The sequence below is a fragment of the Pterocles gutturalis genome, unplaced genomic scaffold (genome assembly GCF_000699245.1).
Source record: "Pterocles gutturalis isolate BGI_N339 unplaced genomic scaffold, ASM69924v1 scaffold4793, whole genome shotgun sequence".
In the NCBI taxonomy this organism is placed as follows: domain Eukaryota; kingdom Metazoa; phylum Chordata; class Aves; order Pterocliformes; family Pteroclidae; genus Pterocles; species Pterocles gutturalis.
In genome coordinates this window covers 47,130-58,945 of record NW_010120259.1, presented here as the reverse complement: position 1 = coordinate 58,945, position 11,816 = coordinate 47,130, and the positions used below count along the sequence as shown (strand labels likewise).

The window sequence follows — 11,816 nt, the reverse complement described above, 5'->3', positions numbered from 1 at the left end:
GAAAGGATATCCAATCTCTGCACAATCTAGACACTCCAGTCTGAAACAGGGAGCACAGTGCAGCTATCAAATCAGATACTATCTTTTATTCTTAAACTATATTTAGATTTATTTTTAAAATATATTGCTTAATATATGTATTCAACTTTTTAATCATCACATTAGAAGTAGTTAATGTGCCATGGTTGTTTATTGAGTTTTTATTGGTCTCCTTGAATAGCAAAATAAAACTACCTCACTTTATTTCATTATATGTGAAGTAGTATATGAAGTAGTCAATCCTTTGCACTTCAAATCTATTAAGTATTGCAGTAGTTCTGAAATCCAGAAGTCTGTGTAAATAACCTAAATATAGGACAGAAGTTCTCACTTGCATTGGTTAATTTTTACTCAGAGATTGTTTGACGAGTGAAAAACTCAGAAGCGAAGTTAAGGGCTTGAACTAAAAATCTTTGTTGTTTTTTCAACAAACAATGATCACAATCTTTCTAAAACTATCGAATGAATTAAACTAAGAAAAAAAATTGCTCCTCTTCATTAATATCACAGGATATTTGTGTCAAAAGTTGCTTACTGTATTCAACAGACCCTGGTGCCAGGCATTAATCAAGAGCTTCTGCCTCTCTTGTGTTTGGGATTTTATTTTAAATTTTATCAGCAAAAATATGTTGCTTAAAACAATTTGTATTTAAAATATAATCATAATGATTAACTTCATACTAATGTTGAAAATGTGTTATTCCAAATCAATCAAAACATTTTAAAAAGTATTTATTTAAAAAAAAGAGTACTAAGTATTTTTAATTCATGTTATAGCCTACTCTTACATACTCTTACACTGAATCCTTCAGTCAAGGCATGCCCCTACTCTTACTGATTCTCATACTTTCTTTTCACTTTTCTGTCCCTTTCTCTCCCTATCTTGGGCAACCTGACCACAATATAGAGTATGGTAAACTTAATTTCAGGATTTTCTCCTGAAGCCTTCCAGACAGTGAGTTTTCCCACTGAGGAAATTCTTCCGTTTCTAAGTTCATTTAAGGCTCCCTTAGAGGGTGGTGACAGGAATTATATTTTTTGCCCTCAATGGATTTTTCACTTAATATTGCATTCCTACCTTATATAAAAAAATCTCTTCTCTACAAAGCCCTGTATACTTGCGAGTTGGTAGTTTCAACCGTTACTTATACTTCAACATCTGATTACAATTTCAGCTGTTTAACTACACAAAATTACAATTATTTTTTTGGCAGATAGTAAGTATTCTGTAAGAAACAGCATTAAGAAAGGAATTTAGGATTAGTTTGTTTGGGCACTTCTAGGTGCTACCAGAAGCATGTGAAGCTCCTGACTTTGTGCCTGCATGGATAGAGTCATTTCACTACATGGAATTTGTTTGCTCATCATTCTGAAGTTCATTTGTGTAGTAGCTACACTGTGGTTTTGCAAGATGTGGACTAGGTTTCTAGTCATTCAGTAACATTTTGTCACAAAGACCATAGGGTCTTCCAAGTATGCAACACTAAAAATGTACTGAGAAGATTATAAAAACAAACAAAAAAGCAACACCCCAAAACAAACAAACAGAAACAAAAAACCCCACCAAACAGTGGTTTTAGCAGAATTTTCTGCGTCTGTCCAGATAAATGGATGTGCCAAGTTATTTTTCAGGCCACTGCCACCATGATATCTGGATATTTTAAGGATTAAAATAAAGTTCATTAACTGAAAATTTTGCAGGTTTTACTTACATCAAGAGAGCCTTCATTTATAACAATTAGTCCCATGTTCTTTCTCAAAAGTTTACAGGAGTGACCTGTTAAAAACATTTTTGTTTTCAAAAATTTGTTCCACAAAATCCATTATAATATAACAAAGCATTTTTTCCTGTAAGAGAACTGCAGACAGAATTAAAAATAAGACTCCCCCAGATGAAATAAATGGTAAAAAAGCTATATTGCATTCAATACCAACTAGAAATACAGGTACTAATCCAGAACAGTCAGAATTTTCCTTGCTGCAACTTCCAACTGTTGTGCCTTATTCACAGAGGTGCTCAGCAGAAGGACAAGAAACATCTTTACAGGGAGTTACAGAAAGCAGCAAACAGAACTCCCTTAGCCTTGCAAATTTTTTGAATATAACTTGCATTTCATACAAAATTTGCATATATACATGTTTTCATTCTTTTCTTTTTTTCTTTGATGCTTTCAACAGAATGTATGCTGCATGCTAATGATACATGCTGCCTAGACAAATATATATCACCATTTTTAATAAAGTGAAAATGCTGGTGTTACGTGTATTGCCTCAAACGTGAAGGTACTAATGAAAATAACCTTAGATCAACTGTATCAAGTGCAAACAAAATGATCTTTAAGATTAAAAATAATAATAGCAATAAAAAGGATCCATATGACCAAAGTAATGCTTTATTTTGGGCATGTATCTAGGCTACTGCAGAAGTGCTGATACACTCACATCCAAAAAATATTAAATCTTAAATGCAGCTTTCATATATTACTATTTAAAAATAAAGAATTATTGCTGTTGAAATTAGTTAATTCATAACTCTTTTTTCCTCTTTATAATAAAAGGAAGGAATAAAAGAAAACCTCTGATTGATAGTAAAGTTTATAGCACTTTAATGCACAATTTATACTATTCTGCTTTAGTTAAGATTACAGTCCCTACCACCTTTCTTGTAAATAAGAAAAAATACAGAAGGGAAGCTAAGAATACTTACATTTTCTTAACCTCTCACTGTCAAAACCCAAACAATGTATTCTTTTAAATTCATTTTAGATGCTACAAAAAAGCACAAATGCCTATTTTTTTCCTTCTCTCTGTGATAACATGAGTTTTTCTTGCTGTTACTGTTTTAACAGAGGAAGAATCCACCATTCCACACTCTCCCCCTACCAGTGACTGAAAAGTATGTTAACATTTACGTTCTGGAATGCCATATAATACTATTATTTTTTGCAATATACTTTTCTATTCTGAAAGCATATCTTACTCTAGCAACTTCCACCATTTCTAAATCTGTAACAAAGCCATCAAATAAATGCAAATATAATACCAATGTTAATGGCAGTCTCCTGTTTGTCCCCAGTAAGTATCCAAATTTTTATGTCTGCTTTCATGAGTGTCTCTATTGTTTCAGGCACTTTGTCTTGTAGTTTATCTTCAATCGCTGTTGCTCCAAGCAGCTGAAGATTCTGTGAATATAAAATATTCAGTCCATGCAGTTTTTTAGTTTAAGTTTTAATCTTTCAGTTTCTTTTAACTTTCCATATTTACAAGATTAATGCTCTCCAAATGAATTAATCACATTTGGTATCAACCAATAAAGAATTTACAGTTAATTCCTGCCAGTTTTAAGTTAAATAACTATGTGACTTGATAAACTGCAGAGCATGACCACTAGAACTTCACCTAATTATTCACAAGCTCAGTAACTTGTTCAGCAACAGCTACCTTTTCCTGAGGGTCATCTCTCTGATTTGAAGACCTAAGGAGTGCTATTATTATGTCTTCTCTCACTTGTAATGATTTCTCTTCACCTTGTAAAAAACCAACAAACCTGTCAATTCATCTCAATCTTAAAACTACAATCTTGATTATGTTTGGTTTTAACTTTCCATGCAGCAAATCTACACATTTTTTGTGAATACAGGCATTTTTATACTTCATATTTCTGTGCCTTTAAAACTACCTAAAAACCCTCATAATGACACCATTATAAACCTAATAGTGCGCAATGCTGATTGCAGCATGGCCTGCATACTACTATATTGTGCAGCCAATATAAAAAATTTGTAATGGTAGCAGGGTTGCCACAGTGTTTACAAAGTTATATAGTTTTAAGATTGTCTTGTGCGTGGCTGGATAAACTTCTCATCTATGTAAACTGAAGTCCCACAAGTGACCAAAGCGATACACCCTCACTCTCCATGAATTAAACTCTGCAGGTTTTTGAGGCTATGAATTTTGTTTCATCAATGTAATCTCCCTTATCCTTTCCAAGGAAAAAAAAACAAAACAAAACCAAAACAAAACCCAAAAAAAAATCAAGTATCCAAACTTCAAGCAATATTGGTCTCATGAACTCCTTCTGCTTATGCATTTAAGAGCCACAGGAGCCTTTTTTGTTGAGGCAGTGAAGTCTAACCGCATGCTTGGCTACTCCAGCAGCAGCATTGCCAGAAACTCAAGGGAAAGTGATTACAGCTCTGCTCTTGTGAGGCTGCGTTGACAAAATGGAGCAAGTCCAGAGGACGGACACAAAAGTAGCTTGCGTCCCAGAGCACACTATATTAAGAGTGCCTGAAGAAGCAGGATGAGTTCAACATTAAAAAAAAAAAAAAAAAAAAGACTAAGGAAGGGATTTCATGGCTGCCTTCTGCTAACTGAAGAGGGCTTGCAGAGAAGCCATCTTCCTCTAAGAGGTGCACAGTAAAAGGGCAACAGTCACATTCTGCAGCAACAAAAACTTCAACCCAGAAAAAGGGGAAAAAGAACAGTTGAGCACTAAAAATAAAAAACTAATTGCTTATTGCAGCTGGGAAAACTGCAGTATCCTTGCAGATATGAAAAACTTCATCGAAGTGCTGTCAAGCAAGATTAGCCCTGCCTTGAGCAGTGATTTCTGTCTAGATGACCTCCAGAAGTCTCTTCCAACCTTAATTACTGGATGGTTCTAAGATCATTATACAAAGAAGCAGATGTTGTTTGCTTGTTATTACACTTCTTTTACACAATAGAGCAAACCAGAAAAGTAGTTGGACTCAAAATCAATACCTTCTGGCAAGGTAGCGACCTGCTGCAAAAACTTAGTCAAATTAATCTTTCCTTCATTTTAATCATGTAATCTGCAAGGACTACATGACACAGCTGTCAGTATATTACTAGATTTTTTTTCTGTCTAAGCATTACTCCTCAATAACATTTTAGATTTCATGGTATAGAAAGCAAGGATGTTAATTAAAAACACCCTCTTCTCCTGCCCAACCCAAAAAAAACCCCAAACAACATAGAAAGCTACACATACTTTTTCAATAAGTTCATAGCTCTCCTCAAGCTTGAGTGCTCTGTTCTGTAGAGCTGTAGAAGCACGGTGATAGACATCTAACCACTCTTGATAATCACTTTCTGAAATCTCAGCCACAGCAAAACATAGAGTTCTTAAGCCTAAAGAGAAAGCAGATAGTATGATTCAGTATTTGTTAGTCCCTTCCTTGATATGCCTGAAATGAGTAACTACTAAAATCTGAATTTATTCTTTATTTTATGTATGCTTATGCCTAATTTTCAGCTTACTGCTGCATGTCTTGAGGAACTTTTATATACGAAAAAGGTATTTATTCAACAGAGTAACTCTTTCAAGGTAGCTGAATGTAACACAGGTGATGTACTTTAGGGGAAAAATAATAAGATGTTACACAGGATTTGACTTATCTTAAATTGTAAACAAGATATGAAGCAACCCCAAATTACACTTGCTGAACAGGTTTATACATTAGATTTCTATAACATTAAAATTATAAGATTGAATTATATTTCTGAGCAAAATTTTATAAACTTTATTGCTTTCCAGCATAGCAGCATTTAAGTTAAAATATATCAGCATAATGTTACAACTACCCTCTTACTCTTACCCTCAATATCCTTAGGAAACTCTCAGTAGAAGTTTGAAATTTACCATCTAGAAGCTGACTTTGAATCTGCTCGGATTTAATTTTCCCTTTTCACAGATTCATTCAGCTTTCCAAATTCTTAAAATAATATCTTTGTGTAGAGGCAATATTTGGAGATTTTACTTAACAATCTTTAAGCTGGCTATACTTAGATTTTTTCCTTCAGCAGAAACCTGAATTGAGCACTACAGTGAGAATTTGAGATTGCAAGATTACAAGAAGCACCTACTTTTTAACAACTCACATTTACATTCAATTTAAGTAGTCAGGTGTGAATGTCCTAGCAGCTAATTTTCATGTATTATGAGATTCTTAGATTTCTAGAGCAACAAAGTGGCACAATTTTTTACATACTGAGCAGAACACTGTTCTAGACAAATCATGTCTTATGAAGCCACTATTTGCGGGCAGGTAGATTTAGGAGAGAATAGACAGGACTAAAGTAGTTAGTGCCTTTGGTCATTTGCCCACTCTGCTCTAGGCGATGAATAGAACCATAACCAGCGACAACTAAATGCAATCTTTATTTGTTCACAGGTTTCTATTGTCTACAGCTCAGCACCAGCCACAATTTTGAAATGATCAAGAGGCTGGGCATGAAATAATACATAAGTGTTTTAGATGCAAGACAGTAATTTAGTATCTTCAGGATGAAAACCGTGTGTACTGAACAGCATTAGGAACAGCTTTCTTGCCATCCAGATCTAAAGAATAAACTTAACACTGACATTTTCTCCATGTAATAAGGATATACTAACAAGGTTCAAAACACTGAAGATGAAGTGAAGGGGAGGAAAGGAATTTATGGCTGACTAGTAGTGATACTATTTCCACAATTCTTTCAAAATATTTTATGCAGATGATAGAACGAAGAAAATAAATCATGTATGGAATATGAGCAAACAAGGTTTTTCAAGGCATTTTCTTTATATTTTTAAATCAGAGACTAACTATTTTTTCTATTTTTAATTAAAAAAAATTAATTCTGATTGAAAAGAATCTTCCAAACGAAAAGTGGAAAACAAAATATCAGCAAGTCTGCTTCTTAACAGACTGGAATAAGAACACGGAAAAATTATACACTTTGTCTATTTATCCAAGCAGGCATTAACACTCAAGCTTAATAAATGCTTAAACATAAATGCCAGCCATGCTAACCACTTCATTTTTGAACAACACACCAAGAGCATGCAGCAAATGCCAAGGACATACTGTACTGCCACATGAAAGGATACACATGAGAAACTTTGCAACATCATCGGCTGCAATTTAAATCTCATGCAAAAATAAATACAGAATTCTTTAATCAATTCCAGAGAGATATGTACTTAATTTTTATTTTTTTTTCTAAAGATAGAATTTTATGCTTTTGAAAGGTTAGCAATTCAGTCTTCTGAACAGTAAGTCTTTTAATCTGTTGAAAAGAAGGGTACAAAAAGTACTTGAACAAACTTCTTAGCACTAATACGTATGTACAGTGCTTTTAAAGACTGGTGGAATTTTTCACTTTTTATGTTGATTCATTTGGTCCAACTTGACTGCTAAAGAAAAAAATCATATCAGCTATACCACTGATTTAATAAGAACAGTAATTAAGAACTGGATTAAAATCTTCATGTCAGTTCACAGAGGATAGCAGATATTGATCTATTTTCACCTTTTTGTAATCAAATATATAGCTTTATGACCCAAACCAACTTCACATCTAAGTCGCTTCTCCTTGACTGATCCTGGTTAGGCCTTTATAAAAACCCAAACTGGCCAATCAGCTCACACAACTAGATTCATGAGGTCAGTGGGTGTATCTGAGACTTCATGTTGTAGCACCAGTCAAATCTGTTTGTTTTCAGTTCCGCTTCCAACTTTATTGTATACTTTATTATAACGTTGATACTCTCAGATTATTGAAGGCTAACCAAATGTTTCCTTCAGAGAACTTAATATGGAAAATTAACAAAAGAAAACAGATCTGTGGCTTGCTCCTGCTGTCACTGGCAGAAGGTGCTGACTATGACACTAATCAAAATGCAAAATTCCATTACAAACCAAAAGAAAAAAAACTAGAGCAGTCATAAGTATAACAGACAGAAAAAGGATCTTTTCTGATACAAGAAGATTTGGCCAGACATCAGTTATCAAAGGATAAGGACTGTATTTTAGAAGGAATATATTTTAATAAAGTTTACTTTGCAGTGTAAGTTTATTTCTTAATACACGTTAAAGATAATGTTGTAGTAACAGTGTAAAAAAATTGCAGTTCAGATCCCCATAACTATTGTAATTCTGCTTCCAACTACTCTCTCCCAACTCATTGATAAATTAAAACACTACGGTACTTCATAGTATGACTCTATAATCCTTTACCAAGACACCAGAAAGGGGACATGCCATGCAATATTTAGGAACTGTACTAGAAGAACTTATATAGAAGCAGAAACCTTTCTACAGTCTGCTCTCCTGCTCCCATCTGTACTGTGGAATCCACTATTACTAAATAAATAACTTGCTGTTTGTATCAATCATCTTAATTTCAGTGTCTTACATTTTACTTACTATTCCTACTTCATGAACATTCATTAAGGGGTTCCCCACCTTCAGCAACTGCTTTCTAAAAGTGAGTGTTATAATATCAGAGGTACCAAAACACACCATATGGAAAACTAGAGGTGACAATTCCCCTTATTGTAACTGGTGACAAAAATAATATAGCACAAAGCTACCTTAAGAGCACTATGCTAGTCACTTCCAAGAATCTTCACTTTGGGTACTTGTTCCTGTGTGCCATCCCTAAAGCATTCACAGTGTGTGGGACATAAAAGTTATGATGGGAAATGAGATCTTACAGAAACAATGTGCAATATGTTTGCTTTCTGAAAAAATACACTTTGTTTAAAAGACTCCACTGTGTGGGTGGGGTTTTGTTTGTATTTGCTTTTGTGGCTTTTTGTTTGTTCGTTTTATTAAGCATAAGCTTATTACTGAAACTTCTGAGGAAAAGGAAGATCTTTTTTGGGAGGGATTACTAGAACATAATTTTCAAACTTAATGCAAATAAAACATTACAGCAACATAAAATTGCAAAACTGATAAATTGAGCAGTAGTCAAATTTCATATTTAGTTTTATATTGAATAATATCACCCACCTTCTGTAGCAAACTGTTCTAGATGTTTTAAAGTAATTTCTTTGTATTTTGAACTTTCAGCAAGACGGTCATAAATTACAGTATCCTACAAAACAAGTAAAATTAACTTAGAACAATTTAATAGAAAAATAAGGTTCTTTGTGCAGACAATACAAACAGTTGAAAAATAGCAGAAAATATGCAGCACTGTATTATTTCATTTTCATCAAAAATTAACAAGTAATATCTTCTCATAGATCTTGTTTTCAGGCATAACGTCATTGGTAGGTTAAAATCCTCATCTAGTCACTTACCCTAGATCACTATTTCTACCTAGTGATTCATGCTCAGCTACTCCAGCAAGTAATGGACAGATTAAACCATACATTCATCCATTTTCTTGGAGTATGAAAAGAAGCAATTAATAGGAATTATAAAGGTATTAGTTCACTACAAAGAACAAGATGAACAGATCTCTCATATCATCAAAGGCAGTTAGTAAAAAAAAAAGACATTAACTACTTCATCACATAGCTACATAGTAAAATGGTGCAAATTGAAAAAGGCATCAACATTCCTTCCCCCACATTTTCAATGTTGTGACTGCAGCTATAACAACCTTTGTTTGTATTGGTAGCGCTTGTTCTTTGACACTGTGAAAACAGAGTAAAACTCACAGCTCCTTTGCAGTAGAGTCTTAACTTTCCTGATGGTGTGCGAACTATCACTGACATTCTCTTCCTAGTGCTGAAAGAGAAATAAATGCCCTGTATAAGGTGGTTCATAAATACAAATATTTACCAACATTCTACCTAAGAGTATCAATACATATCTCATTTAAGACAAAGGAAAAGAAGGGCTATCTATTCTGAATTATGTTCTCAGGTTACTGGGATGGAAAAACAGTTTTACTGTCTAAAGATTAGAATGAATGCTGGTTTTCTGTGCATACTTCTGTAGGTCTTTTTCCTGTAAAAACAGATTTGAGAATCTTCACTTTCATCTGAATATTGTCTACTGATCACGAAAAATCATCCTAAAGCACAAAGCACTTGTGATCAATACCATAAAGAGGTAGTGCATCACAGACTGCTTCGGCATTTTCTTCCTTCCCAGCCAAATAGGGTCTCTTGTACACTGTACTGTGCTGCAAGCCTATTACTGTCATCCCAGAGTTTAATTCTTCAAGCAGAATTTTAAGTATGCTAAGATTTGGAAGGAGGCTTGCCTCATTTTAACTACTCTCTGACTCTCAATTGTTAATGAAATCTCTGTATTTTTTCTTTTTTGTCCTCATGACTGAGTTAGGAATTGGAGAAAAGCATGGAGAAGACTGTCACACTCTGCTTTCTATCTGCCCTTTGAGGTCCTTCAAAAAGCATACTTTAGATTCAATATCACATCCAGTCAAAATGTGTATTTATACTGCAATTCTTTCAAACTTCAACTTTTAAAATAAATCCACTGAAACTATTCAGGGAATAAAACATGTTTCTCATACACTTCACAGTAAAATACACAAAACAGTTGGAAGTAAATGGTCCTTTTACAATTTTGGTTCCTGTTGGAACACGATCCCATTTATAGACAAAGTAGCATTACTGTATGAATGGTTCCTGAAGTTCAGACTGCACAGGAAAACATCCTGTAAGTGGAATGTAGGTGGAGGAAAGAATTTTATAACTACTGGTGAAGCAACTGACTGAATAGTATCTTCAAGAAAATATTTTCCTATTCCACCTGTGCATGCACTTTGCTTCAAGTACAGACACCTAAACAGTAATATTAAATTACATTTCTACCATTAATATTGCACAAGAGAGCATAAAAAGGCATCAACTGCCGCAACTCTTTCTCCATTTCATCTCTAATCCAAAAAAACTCAGATAAGCACAATTCCAAAAACCCAGTTCCAGTTGGGGATCTGCTTAGGCCACAGTGGAGAAATTCAGATCATCCAAACTGCAGTTAAGCTGCCTAAAATAAAAGCAAGTCTCAGATCCATTTTGATTCCTGGCAAGATTATCTAGCCTACTGCTACTTAAATTCATTACCCTTGCCTGAATGTTCAGTTAAGGAACTGTGGAGGAATTACAGTATATATACAGTTTGTATAAAGAAAAATTTGATATGCCCCATGTATGCCCTTGACAGGTAAAAACTCAGTTTTGTACTTGTCTTGCCATACCAGAAGATTGCGATCCTGAATTTCTGCCTACAGCTGTGTATAAATCTACTGAAGATGCTCAGAGAATAACCAATGTTTTCCTTTAGCTATGAAGACAGATATTAAATCTTGACTGATAAACACTGTTTTAGTAAAACTGCATAAGGCTAATGAGTAGGACTTACTATCAAGGAGTTCTAACTTTTTATGAGTCCTTTCATTACAGTGACAGTTTTGTTTCCTTTGCTTGATGAAACACAAAAAACCCCACAAAATTGCACTTCTACAAATAACTGTCAGTGTGAAACAATTTTTCTGTTTTGGTTTCTTCACCGTGGGAGTTACGTGAGCATCCATAAAGGCAACCTGGTTATAAGGGGAAAAAAAATTGAACAGAAGATGTTTACTGAAATACTGCCAGAGAAAATGCCTGCCAGCCTGGGAATTGCTAGTCTGGGAACTAGGCCTGGGGACCAGAAACATCCTTGAGAAGCACAGCCAGAATCTCTGAAGTATAGCTAGGTACCTAGAAACTCTAACTGCAACTTACTGTCTGGAAAGGTGAAAAGCTCTGGAAAAGGGAGAAAACATCCTAAGAAATTTTGAATTGTCAACTGCTATTGATTGTTCTAGCTGAAAAATCAGGAAAACAGTCTGGAAAAATAAAAATTGGTCTGAGAGAAAAGAAAACACCATCACCTATTGCCTGTCTCAGGTGAAAAATAGGAATCGGCAGCAGCTATTGACTGCTCCAGGTGGTGATGTCCTATGCCTCCTTATGTCTCAGCCATATAAAAATGACTCGCCTTTACCCAAAATGGAGCCTC

The 11,816-nt window shown here is 34.4% G+C and overlaps 1 protein-coding gene across 2 annotated transcripts in view; it reads right to left on the bottom strand.

The window, feature by feature from the left end:
• The window catches only part of ATP8A1 (ATPase, aminophospholipid transporter (APLT), class I, type 8A, member 1), a 94,054-nt gene that overhangs the window by 41,570 nt on the left and 40,668 nt on the right, over positions 1 to 11,816 (bottom strand). For both annotated transcript variants that reach the window (XM_010076823.1, XM_010076824.1), the window contains exons 19-23: positions 9,500 to 9,569; positions 8,844 to 8,928; positions 5,054 to 5,193; positions 3,083 to 3,221; positions 1,752 to 1,816 (exon numbers count right to left, since the gene is read on the bottom strand). In XM_010076823.1, coding sequence (XP_010075125.1) covers positions 1,752 to 1,816; positions 3,083 to 3,221; positions 5,054 to 5,193; positions 8,844 to 8,928; positions 9,500 to 9,569 — 499 coding nt within the window. The remainder of the gene's footprint in view (positions 1 to 1,751; positions 1,817 to 3,082; positions 3,222 to 5,053; positions 5,194 to 8,843; positions 8,929 to 9,499; positions 9,570 to 11,816) is intronic.